Source organism: Myodes glareolus, chromosome X, assembly GCF_982192425.1.
Source record: "Myodes glareolus chromosome X, mMyoGla1.1, whole genome shotgun sequence".
In the NCBI taxonomy this organism is placed as follows: Eukaryota; Metazoa; Chordata; class Mammalia; order Rodentia; family Cricetidae; genus Myodes; species Myodes glareolus.
In genome coordinates this window covers 22,738,888-22,761,479 of record NC_142053.1, presented here as the reverse complement: position 1 = coordinate 22,761,479, position 22,592 = coordinate 22,738,888, and the positions used below count along the sequence as shown (strand labels likewise).

At 36.4% G+C, this 22,592-nt stretch overlaps 1 protein-coding gene across 11 annotated transcripts in view; it reads right to left on the bottom strand.

Annotated features, from left to right (window-relative positions):
- Mbnl3 (muscleblind like splicing regulator 3) overlaps window positions 1–22,592 on the bottom strand; it is a 107,373-nt gene that overhangs the window by 39,581 nt on the left and 45,200 nt on the right. For 5 of the 11 annotated variants that reach the window (XM_085684423.2, XM_048450341.3, XM_048450345.3 and 2 more), the window contains exon 2: window positions 18,020–18,892. The exons of the other annotated variants lie outside the window; for them this stretch is intronic. In XM_085684423.2, the coding sequence (XP_085540549.1) occupies window positions 18,020–18,196 (177 nt within the window). In that variant the 5' untranslated portion in view covers window positions 18,197–18,892. The remainder of the gene's footprint in view (window positions 1–18,019; window positions 18,893–22,592) is intronic. 11 annotated transcript variants of the gene reach the window in all.

Sequence of the window (22,592 nt, the reverse complement as noted above, 5' to 3'; positions counted from 1 at the left end):
CACACAATAACACATATGTACATAAGTACATACACATAAATAAGTGTAATTAAAAATGAGTTTTCATATTGCATACTAAATATGGATATGCAAATATTCCTGTAATTAGCTGACTTAGGAGTCTTTCTGTATATGCGCATAAGTGGTACAGTTGGGTAATATGATAGCCTTATCTTTAGTTTGTTGAGGAATCTTTTTACCGAATTCAATAATTCCTGCCTAGTTCACATTGTCACCAGTAGTGTACATAGTTTCTTGGTTTTTGTCATCATCACCAGAACTTGTTTTCTTGACAAAAACTATTGTGACTGAGGTGAAATGCAATCTCAAAGAAATTTTAATTTCAGTATCAGATGGTAAAGGTTATTGAACAATTTTTGAAATAATTATTATTTCATTATAATTATCGTTACATTTATTTCTTTGAGACGTGGATCATGATGGTGTGGGAAGTCTTTCTGTATATGTGTTACTTTTATTGGTTAATGAATAAAGTTGCTTTGGCCTACAGCAGGGCAGAATACAGTAAGGTGGGAATTCCAAGCAAGTAGAGGAGGAAAGAAGGCGGAGTCAAGGAGATGCCATGTAGCCACCAAAGGAGAAAGATACCCGGGAACCTTACCAGTAATCCACGATCCCCATGGTAAAATATATAATAATAGGAATTGGTTAATTTAAGACATAAGAGCTAGCTAGAAATATGCTACGCTTAAGCCAAACAATATTACAATTTATATAGTTTCTGTGTGATTATTTTTTTTTTGTCTGGGTGGCTGGGAAATGAACAAGCAGCCTCTGCCCAACACCATGATAGGTGAGGAAGAGATCTAAAAGGAGAGGGTAGGGGAAAACAGGAGTATAAAGGAGTAAGAGTGGCATGAAAGCAGATGGCAGCAAAAGGACGAGCCATGACATGGAGAATAGGAGAGGACAGAGGGAGGAAGCAAACAAGAAAAAGTATAAAGATGCACATTTATGAAAACAGCACAAGGAAACCCATTTTTCTATAACCTCATTGCCAGGGAAGTGGATCAGTTGGATCTCCAGAGTTTGCTGACCAGCCAGTCTTTCAAAGCATGTACCCCGTGTTCATAAAAATAAAGATTCTGGCTCAAAATTAAGGGAGAGAATGGTAGAGAAAGACACAGGACATCAACTTCTAGCCTCCACATGTACATGCACATCCAACACCCCCCCCACACACACACACGTTTAAAAGGGAGGGGACACAAAAACATGCAGCAACTAGTCAGTGACTGAAATAAAAAAGAAAGTCTTCCATCTATCCAAAAGTGGAATGATTAGTCCTCTTTCAACACCGTTTCAGCTCTTTGCCAGTTTGTAAGGGAGAAACAATGTTAAATTTTCAGGATCTGGGTCATGGGAGCTTAAGCACAAGCCACAAGGCCCAGCAAAAGGAACAGCCCAGCAAAACTCTGCTGAGAGAGAGAATCAGTGGGGAAAGAGTGGCACTTTGTGACCATTCTTACCACCCTAAGGGAAGAACTTTAAAAACACATTGTTTTCATTCTGTGTAGGCTTACTCTGATCACAAGTGTTTGAGTGCTGAAGGTTCAACATTTTCACAAAGTGGAGAAAAACTCTAAAGGGGACAAAAGTTCAACCTCATTTTAAAAAGAACAGTACAGATTGTTCTTCTGAAGTATTCCATTCCTGTAAGAGCAGAGGCAAATGGTAGCTCAAATAAAACACTCACAGTATCTCACAAAAGCCTTCCTCCACCAAAAGCATAGTTCCGTGAACTTTGTGATTTTCAGATATAAATGAGGAGTTGGTTACATCATGTAAATACATCAGTAATGTACACATATCTACTTTTCAATTTATCATTTTGTTCTTTTCCACAACTTAAAATATATGGCTCTGTAAACATTTGCTGATGTCAAGAATCTGGCTCGTATGATAAGTGACTGAGCAGTTGAACACACTGAATGAAATACTTCTAGAGCTAGCATAACAACAAAAACCAAGTACAATGACATAGCCATTGTTCTGAGAATCAACCATTTATAACTGATTATTTCATTTGAATCTGCAATATTCATGAAAAGGTTATGTGAATAATCTTACCACCAAGATGGTAACTCTACTGACAAGTGACAAACTTTAGGATATTAGGTCCAATTTTAATCACTTGGAATGTTTACTAGAAGTCAATTTTGAGACCTCAATCAATCAGTCAATCTCCCTTTCTCCTTCAAGCTTTCTCTTTGTCTTCTCCTCCCATGTCTGTCTGTCTGTCTATCTATCTATCTATCTATCTATATTTTCATCTATATCTATCTATCTATCTATCTATCTATCTATCTATCTATCTATCTATCTATCTATCTATCTATCTATCTATCTATCTTTTCTTCTTGACTTCCATAAGGTGGGTAGGCTTCCTTTGCCACAAGTTTCCTATCACAGGACTTAAAAGATCCAAGAACAGAGAACAGGTAAAAACCTCTGAAAGTCTCTGAAAGTGTGAGACAAAATACATCTTTTCTTCTTTTAAGGTATTTTTGTAGTAGCAACAGAAAACTAATGGACTATTCATACTGTCAATGTATTTTTCCTAAAGTAAGAAGGAATAAATTTCAATATGAATGCAGACTCTACTGGAAAGAACGCTAAACTGGAATCCAAGTGCACTAGATTGTAATTATTTCAAATCATATTGCTCTGCAAATAATTTCTAATTCCATAGACTTTGTAAGTTTTTGAATGACCATAGGAACTAGGAAAAAATTTAATATGTTTTTGAAATAATATCATATGAAAATGTATCTTATTACTTTTTTCAATAAGACTAAAATGCTTGTTTATAATTAGCTATAAACAGCCTGATAATTTACAGGTACTTGTATCATTTTAGCTCTCTATTGTAAGCAATGTTTTATATTCTATATAGCCCTTGATTATATAAGTAATATAAATTATCAAATGCCTAGACCAATTATTTATACATAATGTTAAAAATGAGATCTTTCTGATGAGAACTGGATATTACTGTTAAGAAATTGCTGCTTCCACATCTTAGCGTTATTTATAGTAGGTGGAGGAGAAGAACATAAAAAAGCAGAGACACATATTACTCTCATTCTTCTAATTCACTTCATATAACCTTTGCTCTCTCCTCTTCAACTGTCAAGAAACTAGCACTCAAGAGACTAATTTTTCTTTTATTATTACAAAGGTCTACATTATGATTTAGGAGTAACAAAGGCTAGAGCAATCCTCAGTGGCAGAGCACTTGCCAGCATGCCAAAAGCCCCAGGATCTAGTCCCAGCATTCAAATCACATAAAAAACAAAACTTCTGAAAACTAGCACAACAGAAAATTATGTTTGAATACTAATGCAATATATAAATATTTTTTATTATACTCAAAAGCATAGAACATCACAATCTTTGATTGATACAGTTTTCCTAACATTATTGTGGCCAGTATTGTATTTTATTTATAACGTTTATTAAAAAGATACAAAATATGACAAGTCATTAGTAGTTTCTGATTAGTGAGAAGGATAGAGCAATAAACAGATTGTATGATAATAATAATAATAACAGTACATAAAAAGAACAGATGAAATTGGGAGGGAATAGCTGTGGTGGTGGAAATGATTGGAAGGGAGGGTGTGGGACAGATTGATCAAAATATGTTATATATGTGTGTGTGTGAAATTCTCAAATAAAAATCCTTAAATCTCCCTGCAAAAGAATATATTATAAAAGAAGACACTAAGTGTGGCTGAAATACTAATGATTATATACAACAAATGGATTTTAAATAATATACAAAGTGGTTATATAAAAGTTGAATCTCATTTTAAATCTGGTTATAAAAGAGTCAGCTCATTTTCCATTTTTCCTATCAACAGGCCAACCTTTTGGACGCTAAGATTGATTCGTATTATAAAGAAGGCAAAAATTCTTAATTATTACATATCTATAGACATAAATAATATGTACATACATATCATATGAAAGTACACACATACAAATGCACATCAATTTTGTCCTCCTACTTGCTGCTTATAAAAGTTGGTAGGTCCACAATATTGAAAACAGAGCATCAGAGATACAGAAATTCACTAACCTTTCTAAAGCATTATAACAGATACATGGCTACAACAATTTTATTTCTTTTCAGTTTCACACATTTATCCAACAATATGCTTCTTGGCTAGTCACCTACACAAAACTCCATGAGAAGTTTCTATATGGCCCACCAAAATAAAGTTCTATGATCAAAGAATTTTAAGAAATGTTAGGATGTGAAGCAGTAAACCACTGTCTTAATTGAAGAACTTCTCAGAAACTTCTGTCACATGATAAGCACTTTGATGCTTTGTTTAGAAAAATGTAGCAGGCTTTTCAAGGGTATGAGTCCTCTGAATCAGACACCATGTTCTCCCACATTTGAACAAGAGGGGAGGAACAGCAGAGCATTATGCAGCATTGAAATATCATCTTGAGTTGTTAGAGTTATAGTTTTCTCTAAAGTTTTTCAAATATTTGTGATCATCGGAACCACCAGCGGGGTTTCTTGAAAAACACTAGGCCGTGAAGACCTCTTGTCTTCTCCGGTAGGTATTGGATGAGGCAAGAGAACAGACATTTACGGCAAGTGCCCAGATGAAGCTAGTCTGCTACCATACTTCTGTGAACCTGTACTTGTAGTGAGGGGCTGCGGGCAGGCCTGCTTTTCATCCCGCCCGGCTCCTGCATAGCTAGCTTAGTCCCAAAAATAACAACACATAAGTTGTATTCATTTAAATACTGCCTGGCCCATTATCTCTAGAGAGTTAGTTACTGGCTAACTCTCATATCTTGATATTAACCCATTTCTATTAATCTGTATCACACCACGAGGTGTGGCTTACCGGGAAAGATTCAGCACGTCTGACCTGGTGGCTGGCTCCATGGCGTCTGGCTCATAGCCCTCTTCCCAGCATTCTGTTCTGTTTTCTCCGCCTACCTAATTTTCTGTCCTATCAATGGGCCAAGGCAGTCTCTTTATTGACCAATGAAAATAACACAATAGACAGATAACCCTCCTCCATCATGTACTCTCAGGGAATACTGTTCTATTCATCAAACAAGAGATTTAGCTATTTATCAAGAATTTTCCTGGTACTGATAATTCTCTTCATAAAAGGCCACAATGAAGAGTTTCCTATTTTTATTCCACGAATCTGCCATGATGCTAGCAGTGACGCACAAGTAGCCAATGTAGATCACTAAATGAAAGATTGGGCTTCTCAAAGTTCCTAGAAAATAAGTTCAGCTTCTGATTACAAAAATAGGCCTATTAATTATAATGGAAAGTAAGTACATGAGAGCTCTTGTTCCATAATGAACATATTTGCTCTACAAGCATTGCCAGAGTGCTTTTCTGAATGTTTGTTGAGGACCCAAATGGAAGAGAAAAAACTCCTCAGCTCTCCTTAAATTCATACCTTCACTGGCTTCAGAATGTCCCAGTCATTTGAAAACATTAGCCCTTCTCTTCATTCTTTAGAAACATATCTGGAAAATGTGAGGTAAAGGCAAGAAAATGCTTTTACCTTAAAACCAACAGCCCACTGCTGACTACAGTGTCTTAATATGGATAATCTAAAACTGAGGATCAGCAGATTCCTAACCCTCAAAGCAAGCACTGGATACAAAGTTCATCTGTAGCCCTGGAGACAGCAGGATCCTGAGAGCTTCCTTGCTGGTGTCTCCAGGCATTATGGCAGAGAGCTAGAGGAAGACACCCAAAGTCCTGCTCTGCTCTCTGCATGGACATACATGGACATGTACGTGGACACACACACACACACACACACACACACACACACACATACCATCCCTTTTCCCGCAGAGTACTAGGTAAAGAGTCAAGAGCCTTAAACTTGCTACCAATGAGCTACATACTCGCATCCTCTTTAAAATAGTGAAGAAAGTATCAACAATGTTCACATATTTTTTCTTTTTCCATTTTGTATTAAGATTAGTTGCAGTTGCATTTAGTTCATTTGTTTTTTACTTTTACTTTAGACTGAAAAATAATTGTACTGAATGCACAATATGATATGATTATCACTGGAAACCGATTTTAATGGAGATCTCCAGTTCCCAATATGGGAGTGCTCAGAATACAATAACATATCCAAATAAAAACTACCTAGGGGTTTAATGAACTGCAAAAAAAGCAACTCTTACCATGTTGACCAACTCTATTCCTATTTATACAAGTGCATTCCTCTTGGAAATGACTTACTTACAAGAAAGGTTTTTTTTTTTTGTTTGTTTCAATAAGATCATTACATCAGGTCCAAAGAGTAAGTCATTCACAGTAGGAATGACAGGATATTCATTTAAAACTTGATAATTCTATCAAAGTATTCCAAATTTAAAGTAAAGTTCATCACTGGGCCCCAAATGTAGTGCAGAGCTTTCGGGCAACCAAAAGAAAATACGAACATGCATCGAACTGCATTGCTGTCTCCCTGATGAAGGAACTAATACGATACTAAGCCCCTCTCGTGTTAAAAAGACTGTGCCAAGATATGGATGAAGAAACAAAGAGGACCCAGTTTAGCTCCAAAGACCTCATGAAACTTATCCACGAAGGTCAGTCTCATCTATCATGAAGTTGCAGAGTCTAAGGAAAGACTGAAGGAATTCTGGGACATGAAGCCTGTTGAGGGTGTGGGAAACCAGGAGAAGCAGCCAAGGTGACCAGGATGTCCATGGTAGCTGAGAAGGAGGAAGAACAAGTTTGATGGGGAGACTTAGGGTTTCCCTAAGGTATCACTCATCATGGTTTTGCCCTTTTTTGTGGAAAGCAGAGCAGTTTCAAATGGCAAAATGATATAAGGAATTCTCTCTCTGGGAGAAGGGTCTTTCTTTGTTACCCTCCCCAAACACATTGTAGTATGTGATTTCCTCATTACATTTTCATTATAGTTTGGTTTCAAACATGGTAATATCGGAGCTAAATTATTTCAAAATGAAAAGCTTGCCTAAATAGGTGTTTTCTACTATCCTTTTGCGGCCCCTCCTTGTTTCTTCCTTCCTTGCTTCCCTTCTTACCTTTTATAATCTGTGACTTGTAGCAACTTCATTTTTTCCTTACCTGTTTCTCTAGTGGGGGGGGGGATAGGAAAATTGGGGGAAAAAGAAGGAAAGTGGGCAGGAACTCATTATATAGCCTAAAATGTCCCTGAGTTTTTGATGCTTCAGTCTCCAACTCCCAAATTCAGGAATTACAGGCACTGGCTAAAATGTCCCTCTTATCTTTCCTGTTTTTGAAAGAAAGTAGAGTCAGCTGCCTAAACTGGCTCATATCTTGGTTACTGAGTATTTCACATGGCCTCAAAATATTTTATTTTAAATACCAGACATTGCTATCTAGGAATGGCCATAAAGATGGAGAAAGTGAAAGAGATTTACTCACTTAAAAAACTCAGTATAGGGGCTGGAGAGATGGCTCAGAGGTTAAGAGCACTCACTGGCTGCTCTTCCAGAGGTCCTGAGTTCAATTCCCAGCAACCACATGGTGGCTCACAACCATCTGTAATGAGGTCTGATGCCCTCTTCTGGACTGTAGGCATACAGACAGAGTAGTGTATACATAATAAATAAATAAATAAATAAATAAATAAATAAATAAATAAATAGAAAAAAAAACTCAGTATAACTCATAAGTCTACCTAGATACTCTTTCTTAAAATTATATCTTCAGACTACTCTCTTAATATACTCCTTATTCATTTCAAAGGAGGTTCTTGTTACTATGTTGCAATTATTGAACACTTTTTGAAGTGTCAATGTATGAAGCTCTTTATTGGAAATTTTCTTTGCCTTCCTATGCTCAGACTCCAAGAATTACAAACATCACGGAGTATTTAGAATAAGTAATCAATTTAACTAAATGTATGTGTTTATTGGAGTAGGCGACCATGTTTGTCAAAAAATCCTTTGAAGAATGACCTCATTATCATTAATAATGATTTCAATAGTATTTTGATTGGTGAGCTACCTGTGTGTGGTCAAATGCAATTCCAAAACATTTTATACAAATTTGTGCTTAAAGCTTACTGGATTATCACACAAACATACATACATATATACATAGCACATACATACATATATTCATTTATAAAAATATTCTAGACTCTCAGAGCTATAAAATAAAGCCTAGAGTCCTAGCTCTGTACTGTTTCTGTGTGTGCTGAAGACAAAACTCAGAGCCTTGTACATGCTAAGCAAGTACTCTACCAAAGAGTCACATCCTTCACCATATTCACTGAATTTTAAGCCCACTCCTCTCCAGTTCAAGCTCTATGCTCAGGTCTGTCTAAACTTAACACCGAACTCCCCAGACACTCCAGTTTCCCCCTTCTGACTTTGCTTAGCTTGTCCTTTCTGACTTGAATGTCTGCCTATCCCTTCTTCAAAGAATACTTCAAACATACTTCTTCCATGACTGTGTCTTTAATCTGTACAGCTGGACATAATCCAGTCCTGTCCTTCCTGTGGACTCTTTTAACTGTGAGATAATACATGGCTTATGGCACATGATAGAACAGCCTTATACTAAGAGCTCAAGCAAGAGTCACGCCTTCCATAATTTTGTGCTCTGTACAGTACTGAGCCCAATCGCAGTCTAGTAAGTAAGATGTTTCAGTAAATGTTTGTTAAACAAATCATCTTTGAGAATTTAATCCATATAGAACTTCCAAAGGATACAACAGAACTTTCAGCATTAAATAACTCCTGACATTTATAAAAATTTTGGTAACAAACCACAAATAGGCCTCCAAAGTATATGCCACCAAAGGCTGTTGTTTGAAGAGAAACACAGGTGGCAGGATTCTCATGATTTACTCAAGGCCACACAATGAGCCCTTCTCAGAGCTGTTAGTCTAAGGTACCATTTTCTCTATGCATTGCCACTTGCTGATATCATGTCACATTCCAAATATTTTAATGGCTACATTTGTAATTCACCAAAGAAAGAAGCATTTAGCAAGACGATTCTCGGGCATTCTTGAAAAAACAAGACAGTATCTTTTCTTCAATGCTATTACTGGCAGAATGAAAATGTCCATAGTTTTAATGTTTGTCAGTTACATTTAGGACCAAATTTGTTTCCAGAACTTATTTTTTTTTCTGTGCTGGGGATGAAAATTGGGGTCTTGCAAGTATGAAACATATTCCTAATCACTGAGCTGCAGACCCTGCCCTTTGAATTTATTTCCATATAACTAACTTGCTTGACTACTAAAAATAAAGGAACCAAACTATGCTATTAGAGAGGCTAGGAAAAAAATTAAGTTCATAGAACTGATAGGCATAAGCATTAACAAAAGAAAAACAACTTTGGGGGGATTAGGTTATTTGTGAAATCTTTAAAACAAAAATGCAGTGTTCTTGAAGATGTCAAAAATCCTCAACTTGTTGTGTTACTATTACTATCTTTCACAAATAGGCCCATGAACAAATATCTGAAGACAATGTGACAATGTAGTCTTAAAACAATCTTATCTCTGGGTAAAAGATTAGTGACAGTACAATGCTATCCACACAACGTATTTCAGGGCACAAAACAAGCTAGATAAAGAATATGAAGTCACAGAGGGAGAAAGTTTTCGGAAGTCCCCCAAAAGAGAATATATCTGGATCACTAGCACTTGAAATCATTAAGGAAGGAGGACTAGAAGCCGGAGGCCAGTCTGGGCTACACAGCCAAACTCCATCACAAAACAAAACAACAGAAAGCAAGGCCTGTGAAAACTGCTCACTGGCAGAACTGGTGGCTAGCAGGCAAGAGGCCTTGGACTCCATTCCCAGCAATACAAAAAGGCAACAATACAATCTGTTCATTTTGATGCAGAAAATATAGAATATTGCTACTTTGTAGGTTGTCAGTGAATTATGCCCAACATTCACAATATGGCTTGATTTAGGGAATTTGTTGTATTTACCGTGGGCTCTATACTTTCAAATTTAGGAACAATTTTAACAGTTTGGAAACTATTCTCACTGTCCATTCTTTACCCAGAAGAAAATGGATAGGACTAACGGTTACTTTTTATACCAATTTCTAGTGTGTCAAAAATGAATTTCAACAAAAAATGTCCATTTCTGATAGAAAACATTAACAGATTGGGCATGACAGTACATAATATTGCACAAATGTATAATAAACAAGATACAACCAAGTGGTGGTGGTGAACACCTTTAATCCCAGTACTTGGGAAGCAGAGGCAGGCGGATCTCCATGAGTTTGAGGCCAGCCTGGTCTACAAGAGCTAGTTCCAGGACAGTTGTGACTGTTACACAGAGAAACCCTGTCTTGAAAAAAAACCAAAAAAATTAAAAAGATATAAAAATGATTTAGTCTATCTCCAGTGACTATGTGGCTAAGTCAGATACAGGAGGATCTTATTTAAAAATAAAGCACGAACAAAATGGAATCAAAAAGTATAACTTAAAATGTGTAATTACATCTGACAATAAACTTGACCGTGGGTAAGGTAACTGGCAGTATAGGAATACAAACACTGAAACATGCTGGGCATGATGAGCATTTACTCAAACACTCAGGAGGCAGAGGTAGTGCTTTTCTGTGTGTTTCAGGCCAGCCTAGTCCACACTGTGAGTTACAGGACAGTTGGAGATACATAGAACCTCTCTAAAATTTTTTTGTAAAAAAATTATAAAAAATGGAAAGCTAAACAATGCTAAAACTTTAAACAAGATTACATATCCAGGTTATACAATAATAATCACAAAAATAGATTTGAAAAAAACCCCAAACACCGATTATGTAATTAAATACACACAGGAAAATGAAAAGCTAATAATAGCAGATGGCTATAATTTCTCTCAATCACATCAGCCTGATGTGGGATGTCCTTCTGTATGCTGTGAATATGTCTTATACCACTAGTTAATAAAGAAGCTGATTTGGCCAATAGCCAGGCAGAATAGAGCCAGACTGGAAATAAAGCATCTATAAAAGGGACAAAAAAAGGAGAGTCTGGGAGACACAGATGGCAGAGAAGCAAGATGTGAAGTAACAACCCATGAGCCTCTTGGGAAAATATAGACTATTAGAAATAGGTTTAGTTGTAAGAGCTAGTTAATAATAAGCCTGAGCTAAGAGGCCAAACAGTTTGTAATTAATATTAAGCCTCAGAGTGGTTATTCAGGAACTGACAGGCAGGAGAGAAACCTCCATTTACATAAGCCTGTAAGTTGAAAATCAAGTGACACAGAATTTAGAGAAAAAAAAAGTCACTTTAAAGATGGTACAAGCAGAAAGTTCATCTCTTGAGGAGGGAATGAGCAGTAAAAAAATGATTCTCTGGGTACATAATCATGTTCCTAAAAACTATCCCCAAGTTCCAAATGTACTTAAGTACCTGCTAGACACAATTCACAAAAAATGATTTGGAAAGTGACATTATTTGCAATAAACCATTTGGACTTGAGTTTTGTGCATGATGATAGATATGGGTCTATTTTCATTCAACATGTTGATATTCAGTTATGCCAGCACCATTTGTTAAATATGCTTTATTTTTTCCATTTGATATTTTTGCAATGAATTTATAGAGCTGTGTTAACAGAAACAAAATTATTTATTTATTTATTTGGTTTTTTTTTTTTTTTTTTGAGACAGGGTTTCTCTGTGTAAGAGTCCTAGCTGTCCTGGAACTAGCTCTAGTAGACCAGGCTGATGTCAAACTCCCAAGCGCTGGGATTGAAGGCATGTGCCACTACCACTCAACAACAAAATTATTTTTATGTTGCCTTAACATGGAAGAGTTTCTTCATAACCAAGGGGCTGACGTATAATACAGTTTTTTTAATTTCAGATTTTCAAGTTTATCCTATCACGTGGGAATGATATAATCAAACTGCATTTGGCAAATACTTTCCTGAGTTACATATCACCAGATGTCCAACTGCAACTTTGCTGCAAGGAAGGAGAGAAATGACCTTGAGCTTTGGTCCTATAAAACTGCATTTTAAGAAAAGTCAATTAGAGTTGAAGCTATATTTTTTAAAAATAATTCGTTTTGAGGTTGAACAGCTACTACAATATCCAGGTGATTGGTAACAGATATCACCAGCTAGCCAGAGCACTTTACTAGTAAGTACATAACAACATCAGACATCAGGGAGCATTATGAAAAATCAACCATCAATCTGGTTAGCTAACCGAGCAATGCAGTGCTTGGGAAAAAGAAAGATAAAGGGAACAGAGACAGCCCAGTGTTCTGTTGTTTGGGAATTGAACAAAGCTATCATCATAATGTTAAATAACTTTATAAGCCAACAGTATCTCCTTTCTGCTCTACATTTTGGAACAAACAGTCTAAATGATTAACAATAAACTAAGAATATGAGTCAGGCATTAAGGTTCATATCAGTAATCTCAGCACTTGGGAGACTGAGTCAGAAGAACTGTTCAGAATTAGAGAATAGTGTGGGCTACTTCTAAGACCCCATTCTAAACAATAACCCCGGAATAAGAACTAAAAATGAACTATAAACCTTAATTAAAATGCCTTTTTGACATTGTCTCCATTTCTTCTCATGTGATAATGATTCAAATGATTGGAATCATCAGGTTCTTCTGATAATTTTGCAGTGATCTTGAGAAATTAACTCTTTCTCACTAACTCCAGTTTCCTCATGTATAAATGGTAAAAAAAGTTTTAATTGAATAGTCTTTCAGCAGCCAAAATTCTCAATTTCCTAGTTTTCTTTGAAATACTATGGACATAAAAACTTCTTCAATTATCTGAACCACTGAGCCTTTGGGAGCCATTGGGGAAATTTAAATAAAGTCTCTACTTTAGGCGCTTTGCTTAGTGCTAATTTTCTGGTTTTGATCATTTTATTGTGAGTAAGTTGCAGACAGTAGAGGAATCTGGATGGAGTGTGCAGGGGGTGCTTTGATTATTTTTGTGATTTTTCTGTAAGTCTAAATTTATTTCAAAACAAAACAATGAAATAAACTGTCTGGGTACTAATCATGAATTTAATTTTCATTCAAGAGATTTTTAAAAATTTTTTCCCAAAAGACTATTATAAATGAAGGATTATTCCTTTCTAAAGACAATATCAAAGAAGATATTTTAAACTAAGGCATTATTTTCCATGACTCTCTTTATAGTAGAGGCAAACATCACAGCTGGAGTTCATAAGTGGTTCTGTGTCTTGTGTAACCCTTGAGCTTATGTTGCAAAGAGTCTGACTTCTGGCAATTTGTGCCTAAGCAAACATGGATGAGCAAATATTCAGTCAAAATAGTCTTTTTGTGTGAGGTGCTGGAGATTGAACCCAGGGCCTTCACTGTGCTGGGTAAACAACCGCTATGCTAAGCCTTAACTCCCAAATACTTAAGTTTTAAGCTAGTAAAAACTGCTGGGATTGGTGGCTCTAAATATAGAACATATGGATCATAGGGTCAATTATTACCTACAAGGATAGAGTTATATGTCTTAATGACAAATTTCACTTGTTATATTATCACTGTGCTTGTAATCATACATGAAGTGTGAAGACATACTTTAGATGTCTTTTGTGTGAATTACTCCCCCAGTCCCCATCATTTACAAATGCATATGGATTGACATAATTATCCTCTGAGTATGACTGCTCTTATGGCTTAACTAGTAAGTAAGTTTTTACAAAACTACCTAAGTACAGACTATGACAGGTAGATACGGTTTCTGTTGATCTGTTATAATGAAATACTAAAAGGACTTATGTATTTCCTGCATAGCAGGTAGATGATATCATACACTGCTTCAAGAATAGATTGGAAGATTCAAGATATGCCTGATAATTTTGATGCAGAGTAAACTGGCTATGAAAAAAAAACACCGATGATCTTTTATTAAATCTAAGAGGAATTCATTTAAAATATCAATCTAAATCAATGACAGCATATAATGCCAGGGAATCAGTATAAAATGGGTGAAACAATACCAAAGGGAAGTTTTGAAATGAATGTACCAAGAAGACAGGGCAACTGAGTAAAAAAAAACAGTGGCATAGCAACATGGCATGAGACTCTTCTATGTAGCTGAGAATTAGTCTACAGGCTTCACAAGCTAGACTCCGATCTGAAAATGGCACAACCTTCATCATTAAACATGCAGCATTTGTGCAGCTATGAGCGCAGCTCTTCAAGCACAATGCATGATCATCCATTCAGCTCACCCTCCTATTGTCATGACCTCTGCTCATTATGAGGTGAAAATGGGACACAGTATCTATTGTACCTATTATGTAGGCAAAGAATCATCATCTGGTTGAGTAGCTAGTGCTAATGGAACGGACACACACGCAGAAACACACACACACATACACACACACATGCCCACGCTCATGCACACACGCATGACCTCAAAACACAAAACCCATAGTCCACAAATCATCAAATGATTGCTTCATTTCTTTAACCACTGATGAAAAAAAAGTACACAGATAAATTTTAATGGTGCTTCAATTATACAAATTCAAGGGGAGCAACGAATGTGTCAGCAATCATTAAGGTATGTTCTTTGTGTGTTGTGCATATGATAGGAGTACAATCAGCATAGGTCAATTACCCTCCTCTTAGTATAACTTTCATGCATATCTTGGGTAAGTAGCAACATAAAAAACTACAAAGCTTTTGTACAGCCATGGAACTCTGATGAATGTGCTATCTAAATGGCCAATTAAATATATAAAGCCTTTTAAACTAATTAAAAGGCTTTATATATGGAGGTTTTCATGAAAAGAAATTAAAACTGTAAGAATTATGTAAATCATCTTTATCTTGTGTGACTGATCATCAAGATATTAACACAATGCCTGAATTACTTTAAGAGCAAAGGATCCAGGAGAGTATACAGCATATGAAAATAATTAAGTGATGTATTTATACTCATTAGTCATTATTTAGTACCTGAATTAATCATTTTCCAAGTTTTACTGTCCAGTATGTGTTTTGTAAGCAACCACCTTTCATATTATTTTTCTCAATGTGTTTATAGTAAGAACTCTTTTGCCCTTAATAGGAACACTGACATAAAGTATATCAAAAATTAGGGAGATCACAATTATCCCTCATTCTCTGATGCCTAGAAAGACAGAATCTATAGAATGTAATTAATTCCCTATCACAGAGTGAGGAACAGAAGTGATGTCTAAATTCTAGAAATAAAATCACCCTCATAGTGATGGATTTGGGCCCACGAGTTTGCATTATTAAATAATGAAGTCTACATAAATGGAACCCTTTTTAACAGCCCCTAAAACAAACAATTCACCAATTGCAAGAAAACAACCATATACTTGATTCACTTTGTAGCTATACTTGTTTCTTGTTTGTGTTGTCTCTTTAGAATCTCCAGAGACATTGTGAAAGTTAGGTAGTGAAGGCATTTTGTATTTATTAAAGAAAAAGTTACTCAAGGTTTGAGAAGACAAAGGAGCCCAAGGATGAGATTAGTGAGGCTCTGGCTCTATTCTAGATCTCCAGAAACAAGCTGACAAGACGCCTACTGCAATGCCTGGACCTGCATGTGCTCTGGCGAATGGAAGACGTCACTACTTAACTTAGTGCTCTTTTTGGCCTCAAGGAACAAACCAGTACTGCAGCAATAGACTGAAAGAAACAGACTGGAGATGAATGGGGAAAGAAGGAAGAAACAAACTCTTCTTTTGAGACAGTGTCTCACTATGTTGTCCTAGCTGTCCTGGAACTTGATATGGAGACCAGGCTAGCCTTGACCTCAACAAAAATCCACCTGCCACTACCTAGTGAGTTCTGGAATACAAATTGTGTGTCACTACGCTTAGCCAAACAAACAAACAAAACCAAAATGTTTTTAGTTATTAGATCTGCTTCAAATTAAAGCAGTTCAGAGTTTTTCAGTGTTAGTAATAGTCTCCTTTTCCGTAATAAGATTCTACTATTGATCTGGAATGGTTGATAATAAAATCTATCAACCTAGAAATAAGTAAAACTACATAGGCTTGTTGAGCATCCCTAATCTGAAAAACCAAAAAGCTTCAAAATCTAATAGTTCTGAGCACCAATGTGATACCATAATTGTAAAGTTCCATACATGGCTTAGTATTGCATACAAACAACAGATGAACTTAAAAACTGCATTAAATGACATAAGGCACACACACACACACACACACACACACACACACATACATTTATATACAATATAAATGAATTTCCTGTTTAAAGTTGAATCATATCCCAAGGATATGTCATTATGTACATGAAAATATCCCCAAATCTAAAAAACTCTGAAGTCTGAAGCACTTCTGGCTCCAATGATAAGAATGATATATAGTAAAGCATTTGAAAATGTGTTCCGAGTAAACTAGCAAACAAAGGAATGCACCTCTAATAGCCAATGCAGTCAGCAATAAAAATGTTAGCGAGGTGAATTTGATCATGATGATGGTCACATAATATCAAGAAAATTTAAAAATTTGTTAAGCCTATTTCATCTAGATGTAATTTTAAAAATCATTTCAATTATATGATGGCAAATCTATTAATTAAACCAATAATCCATTCATACTTTTTGCATTTCTGCTTTAATTTGGATATTCTTATCCTTAATTTTTGATGAAAATTAAATTTATTTGTAAAACTCTATGTGGAAGGGAGCTTAAAAACCCTAATACTAAAGAATGCTTCCATTTTATTCTTAGTGTTTTTTATTGAATTTATTTTTTAAAACCATCTTTTCTCATTTGCATACCTATCCCAGTTCCCACTCCCTTCCCTCCTCCTGATCCTCCCATCTCCTCCCCAACCCAGCCCCTAATCTGCTCATCAGAGGGGTTAAAGACTTTCCAAGGGGAGTTAACAAAATCTGACACATTACTTTGAGGCAGGATCTTTTCCTTATTTTAAGGTAACTATGAAAACATGAAAATGAATACATTCCCATGTTACACAATCATTTAAGTCCTACTGTGTAAAACACCCCGCCTGCCCTCATAATTTTGCTTTACTCAGCTTTACAACTTTGGCAGTTAAGACTGCCTTGATTCTTACAAATCTGAAGCTGTTCAATCATGTGTTCAAGAAGAAAATTTAGTGAAGTTAGTTTTATAACAATATGCCGAAAATTCCTGAACAATGAGGTTTTAAGTTGTATGCTTAGTCTGACTTTGTCCTCTGCGAGCTGACTGATCTCAAGCATTTATAACTTACCAATATGCATAATAAGCTATATGTATACTAAAATTCATCAAAGAATTTCTTTGTTGCATGAGAATTTTGATCACTGTATTAAAAATCCTAATTTCATGAGCTGGAGAGATGAATCAGTGATTAAAAGCACTTGTTGCTATTGCAGAGAACCCAAGTTTGATTCCAAGAACCTACATGGTGGTTCACAACCATCAGTAACGCCGGTTCTTGTGGATCTGATGCCCTCTTCTGAACTCCATGAGTACCAATTACACACGTGCAGGCAAAATATTCACAGATAAAATAAAATGAATAATTTTTATAAAAATTTTAAAGTCTAAATTCTATGTAGAAATTAAAATCTCATGAGATAGTAAATTAGTCAGGTATGGTGGTGCATGCCTGCAATCCCAGAACTTAGGAGGCAGAGGCAGGAAGGTTGCTACAAATTCAAGGCTAGCCTGATCTACATGGCAATTCACAGACCAGACAGAAACACATATGGAGAATCAGCCTGAACTTCAGCAAGGATATAATACCTCAGTCCTACAAAAAGTTGTGAGTTTTTGTTTTACGAGTATATCTATCTTGATAAGTAAACTACGGCAGAATGAGCCTCCAACTGGCTTACTTCAACATATAGAAAGGCTACATCTTGTCTTAAATCAAGTAATACATAATTTTATCCTCTTATTAATCTTACTTTTCTAGCACATCTTCCTTCCAAATGTCTAGAAACGGACCCATTGAAGTACTTATGTGCGTACACATGGCACTCACCTTCAGAGAATCAAAACAGGCCACCACACGGCCATTTTCCACATGGCAAACTCTTGGCGGATGGGCAAACCTGCACTCTGTATCAGCTCGAGAGCAAGTTCCTCTCTGAAATTCTCTACAAACTTCTAAAGTCAGCCACTTGGTATCTCGAATGAGAGCTACATTAACAGCAGACATATTGAAAGCAAAATGGCAATCAAGTGCACCCTCTTTCGGACAGTAATCTGTCAGTGAGCGGTTTGAGGAGTCTACGTGAATCTGAAGCAAATGAGGAGTGAGAGCAGGTTGCTTTGATGGAATGTGTTTCTTTAGCACTTAGGTTCTCAGTGAAGGCAAACCTAATCTGGTCAAACACAAAAAGCCACTTAAGTCAACTTTGCATCAGAATAACCAAAAATCAAATTAGAGACCAAGCCCTAAGAAGGCAACTACTGAGGTTAAGATATTGAGTACTATATTTTGTTCCTTTACTGAATTTGCTTCAAATAACTGGCAGACTTTCAAAAGAATTCTATGCTGTCTAGTTGATGTTTTCAATTATTCTTACAAAAAGCATATGTTGCTGGCTGCCCTTCAATGTGTGGAATGGTCTCAGATCAAGGGAGAAAAGTCTGTCTCCCCAATTCTGAAGAATAAGTTTGGGAGGATGTTACAACCTAAAAAATAATTTCGCAAAATCAAGGGGAGGGAAAATGACTAAGAAAACTGAGAATGAGAGACAAAATAAACGGGTGAGTTGCTGACAGTGAACTACAAGCACAGCGAGTTTTGTAGGGGCAGGAGTGGAGGAGGGTGTATGGGAGAGGGCTTGGAAAGAGAGCTCTAGAGTAGAATCCAAGCAGCAGAGTTTTCAGAAAAGGCACTTTTCAAAACCTGCAAGAAAAAAATAAATGAAATTAGCTAAAACACTCTAATGCTTCCTTTCAAACTCTAGACTTGGAAAGAGAAGTAGCCGCATCCTCTGTGAGACAGGGAGCATCTACACACTCACACCGCAGCCGAGTGCTGTCAGTTCTCAGCTTACTTATGATCAGTAAAAGGGCGCTTCCCAGTGTAAACTTTTTAGAGGAAAAGCAAGCAACTGCTTAGATACTGTTGTAGTGCAAAACTGGGCAACAGTCCAATCTCTTAAAAATGATAGCTTACTTTTTGATATGTTCAGGGTAGAAATGCATTGTGGAGTCCACTATGCAGAAAATGTCATGACAGCCCCTTACATATTCAATTTACTTGTATGTGTGTCTGGTTTTTAGAGGCTCTAGGAATCTGTCTTTAAACTAAACTTAGCATCAACCTGTATAATTTGTTCTCAAAATTCAGAGCACAGGAATTGCTGAGCAAATGTGACACGTACGCATGGGAAACACACAGGAAACAATGGTGAGACAACTAGCTGGACACTCACGTCATATGAAGGGAAGAGAGGGGGTGCAAACAGAAAATGTGCTTCCAATTGTAGAAAATTCTTTGAGGAACATAGGACTGTTTGTCCTGGGTATATTTTCTGGGCTATTTCTTAGTTTTCAAGAAAGAAAGATTTCAACATACACGAGCAGCTGAGCTAGAAAGCACTGGGGAGCAACGTGCTAGGTATTATGCAGCCTGAAGATTTGCAGTTATCCCAGTGTCAACCAGCAACAGTGGCAAGCAACTCAGCTGGCAGGAAACATGCAAGGTTAATTTGCTGGCGATAGACAATGCACACATCCTGAAGGAAGAGTAAAGCAAAAGTCAGCTCTATGCAGGCAATAAAGGAACTATTTGTTAATGTCATCCAAAGTAGACTTAAATCTCTTGAAAATACTTCACTTAATTTTTAAACATGTCCAACCACTGTTTGTTTGTCTTTTCCATAGTTCCGAAGAAATGCAATGTTATTTGACTTTTCAGTTACCATTGAGAAATTAAATGCCCAGGAAATGCAAGTAAGCTTTCTGCTTATCCAGTCAATGGCAAAACATGTATTTTTCCCTCTGACTAATCCTTCAGAGAAAGTTTGCTAAAATGTGTTGTGTGTGACTTATTCACTTTCTTACAGCTTACTGAACTAGTTGGTATGTGATTAAAGACTTGGGGTCATTGATGTCTTGGGAAGTATTACAGTTCTCCTTCAGAAGCAAACTGTTCTTAATTTCACCACTTTCCACAATGGATTTTCCAGTCCCCTTCTGAAAGACTTAATAGCTACTTGTGAATATGGAGTTACAGTTAGTTACTCAACATTGAGCTTAGGGGAATAGTGTGGACTTTCAACAAAAGCTCCAGGGTTACTCTCACTATGCTGAAAGCCCCTTCACATTGCCATTGCATTGCACACAACCATGTACTAAATGGTTAAAGTTGTCGGGCAAATGAAAAAAATGCTGCAGTGGTTATGACAAATTTCTGATAGTTACTCAATATGTTAGAGACACTGCTATATAACCTAGTACTTCAATGCCTCAGTATACATCTGAAATAATTGAAAAAGACCTCAAATTCCAGCAGTGTTTACAGAAACATTATTCACGAATCTAAACTGAAGAATCAACCTATGAACAGATGAAAGGATGAACAAAATGTAGTATATTTACATAATGAAATATATTGCCTTTAAAGGAATGACGTGGTGAGACATGCTGTAACATGGATGAATCTTGAAAATATTATAGTAAGAAAATAAACCAGTTTTCATGGATTCATTATGTGAATTACTTATAGTAAAATCCACAGAAATAGAAAAGATTACTGAGTAATGAGCATAGGGACCTCCTTTTGGAGTGATGAAATGTTGTGAATTAGATAGTGGCTATGTTTACACAATTTTAAACATACTATAACCTATTTATTTTATTATTACTATTTTCTGAGACAGGGTTTCTCTGTATCTCTCTGGTTGTCTTGGAACTCACTATAAAAGCAGGCTGCTCTTGAAATCATAGAGATCCGCTTCCACTGCCTCCAAAATGCTGGGATAAGAGCGTGCTACCAATCCTGAAAAAATTGTCCCCTGTAAGTGAATAAACTGGACAGTATATGAATTATGGCCTGATAAAGTTACAACTTTTTTTAAGTATAAAGAGACACAGAAGCAAGAAAAAAGCAACTCTATTGAGTAATGAGAGTGAGTAATGGGAAGTAATTCCAATCTTTCTTGTATTCACCTTAGACATTAAATCTCAGCACTGTTAGTTAACTAAGTTGATTTCCATGAGTAAAGCCAGTTCACATATTTTAAGTGGCTTAGTATATTGTGGAAAGTAAATGAAAGAGTGTGCTCCAGAGTGTGTAAGTTTACATTCACACTTAATCCTACAACTAGCTTACATAGGCTGCCTGAACATATATGAAAGGAAACAACCACAAAAAGAATATTTATAAGGGCTGAGGATTTTCTCTGAACATAAACAGTGAAGATCTGGAGAAAGACTTTTCTGCAGAGGCCACCATGTAGACACACAGGTATAAATTATAAATTTTAATTTTGAGCTTACACAAATGAAAAATGCAAAAAGGAACTGGCCTCTGGCCATGCATTCTATGTAACATCAAGAGTGGGAGTGGGAGAAAAAGGAATTTTTTATTTTGCCTATGACCTTGAATGGGACCCTGGCCAATTCCTCGATATGGTTCTAGCCAGCACATGTCTTCCTTCAGGGTGAAAATATTTGGGGAGCTGGCTCAGAAGAAATGAAGTACAACAACAGAAGGAACTGGTGAGAATGTGAAGTTCTCTCATGCAACTGTACTTGAAAAACTATGAATAAAAACTTAAATTTTTAAGATCACCTTGTTTGAGACAAAACAACAGCCTACAGAATGGGAAAAGATCTTCACCAATCCCACATCAGACAGAGGTCTCATCTCCAAAATATACAAAGAACTCAAGAAATTGGTCATCAAAAGAACAAATAATCCAGTAAAAAAATGGAGTACAGACCTAAACAGAGAACTCTCAACAGAGGAATCTAAAATGGCTGAAAGACACTTAAGGAAATGCTCAGCATCTTCAGTCATCAGAGAAATGCAAATCAAAACAACTCTGAGATTCCACCTTACACCGGTAGGAATGGCCAAGACCAAAAACACTGATGACAACTTATACTGGAGAGGTTGTGGGGAAAAGGGAATACTTCTAGATTGCTGGTGGGAATGCAAGCTGGTACAGCTCCTTTAGATGTCAGTGTGACAATTTCTCAAAAAATTAGGAAACAACCTTCCTCAAGACCCAGCAATACCACTTTTGGGTATATATACAAAGGATGTTCAACCATGCCAGGACATGTGCTCAACTATGTTCATAGCAGCATTGTTTGTCATAGCCAGAACCTGGAAACAACCTAAATGCCCCTCGACTGAAGAATGGATAAGGAAAATGTAGTATATTTACACAAAAGAGTACTAAACAGCAGAAAAAAAAGACAGCTTGAATTTTGCAGGAAAATGGATGGAGCTAGAAAACATTATTTTGAGTGAGGTAACTCAGACACAGAAAGACAATTATCACATGTACTCACTCATAAGTGGTTTTTAAACATAAAGCAAAGAAATCCAGCCTACAAACCACAATCCTGGAGAACCTAGACAACGATGA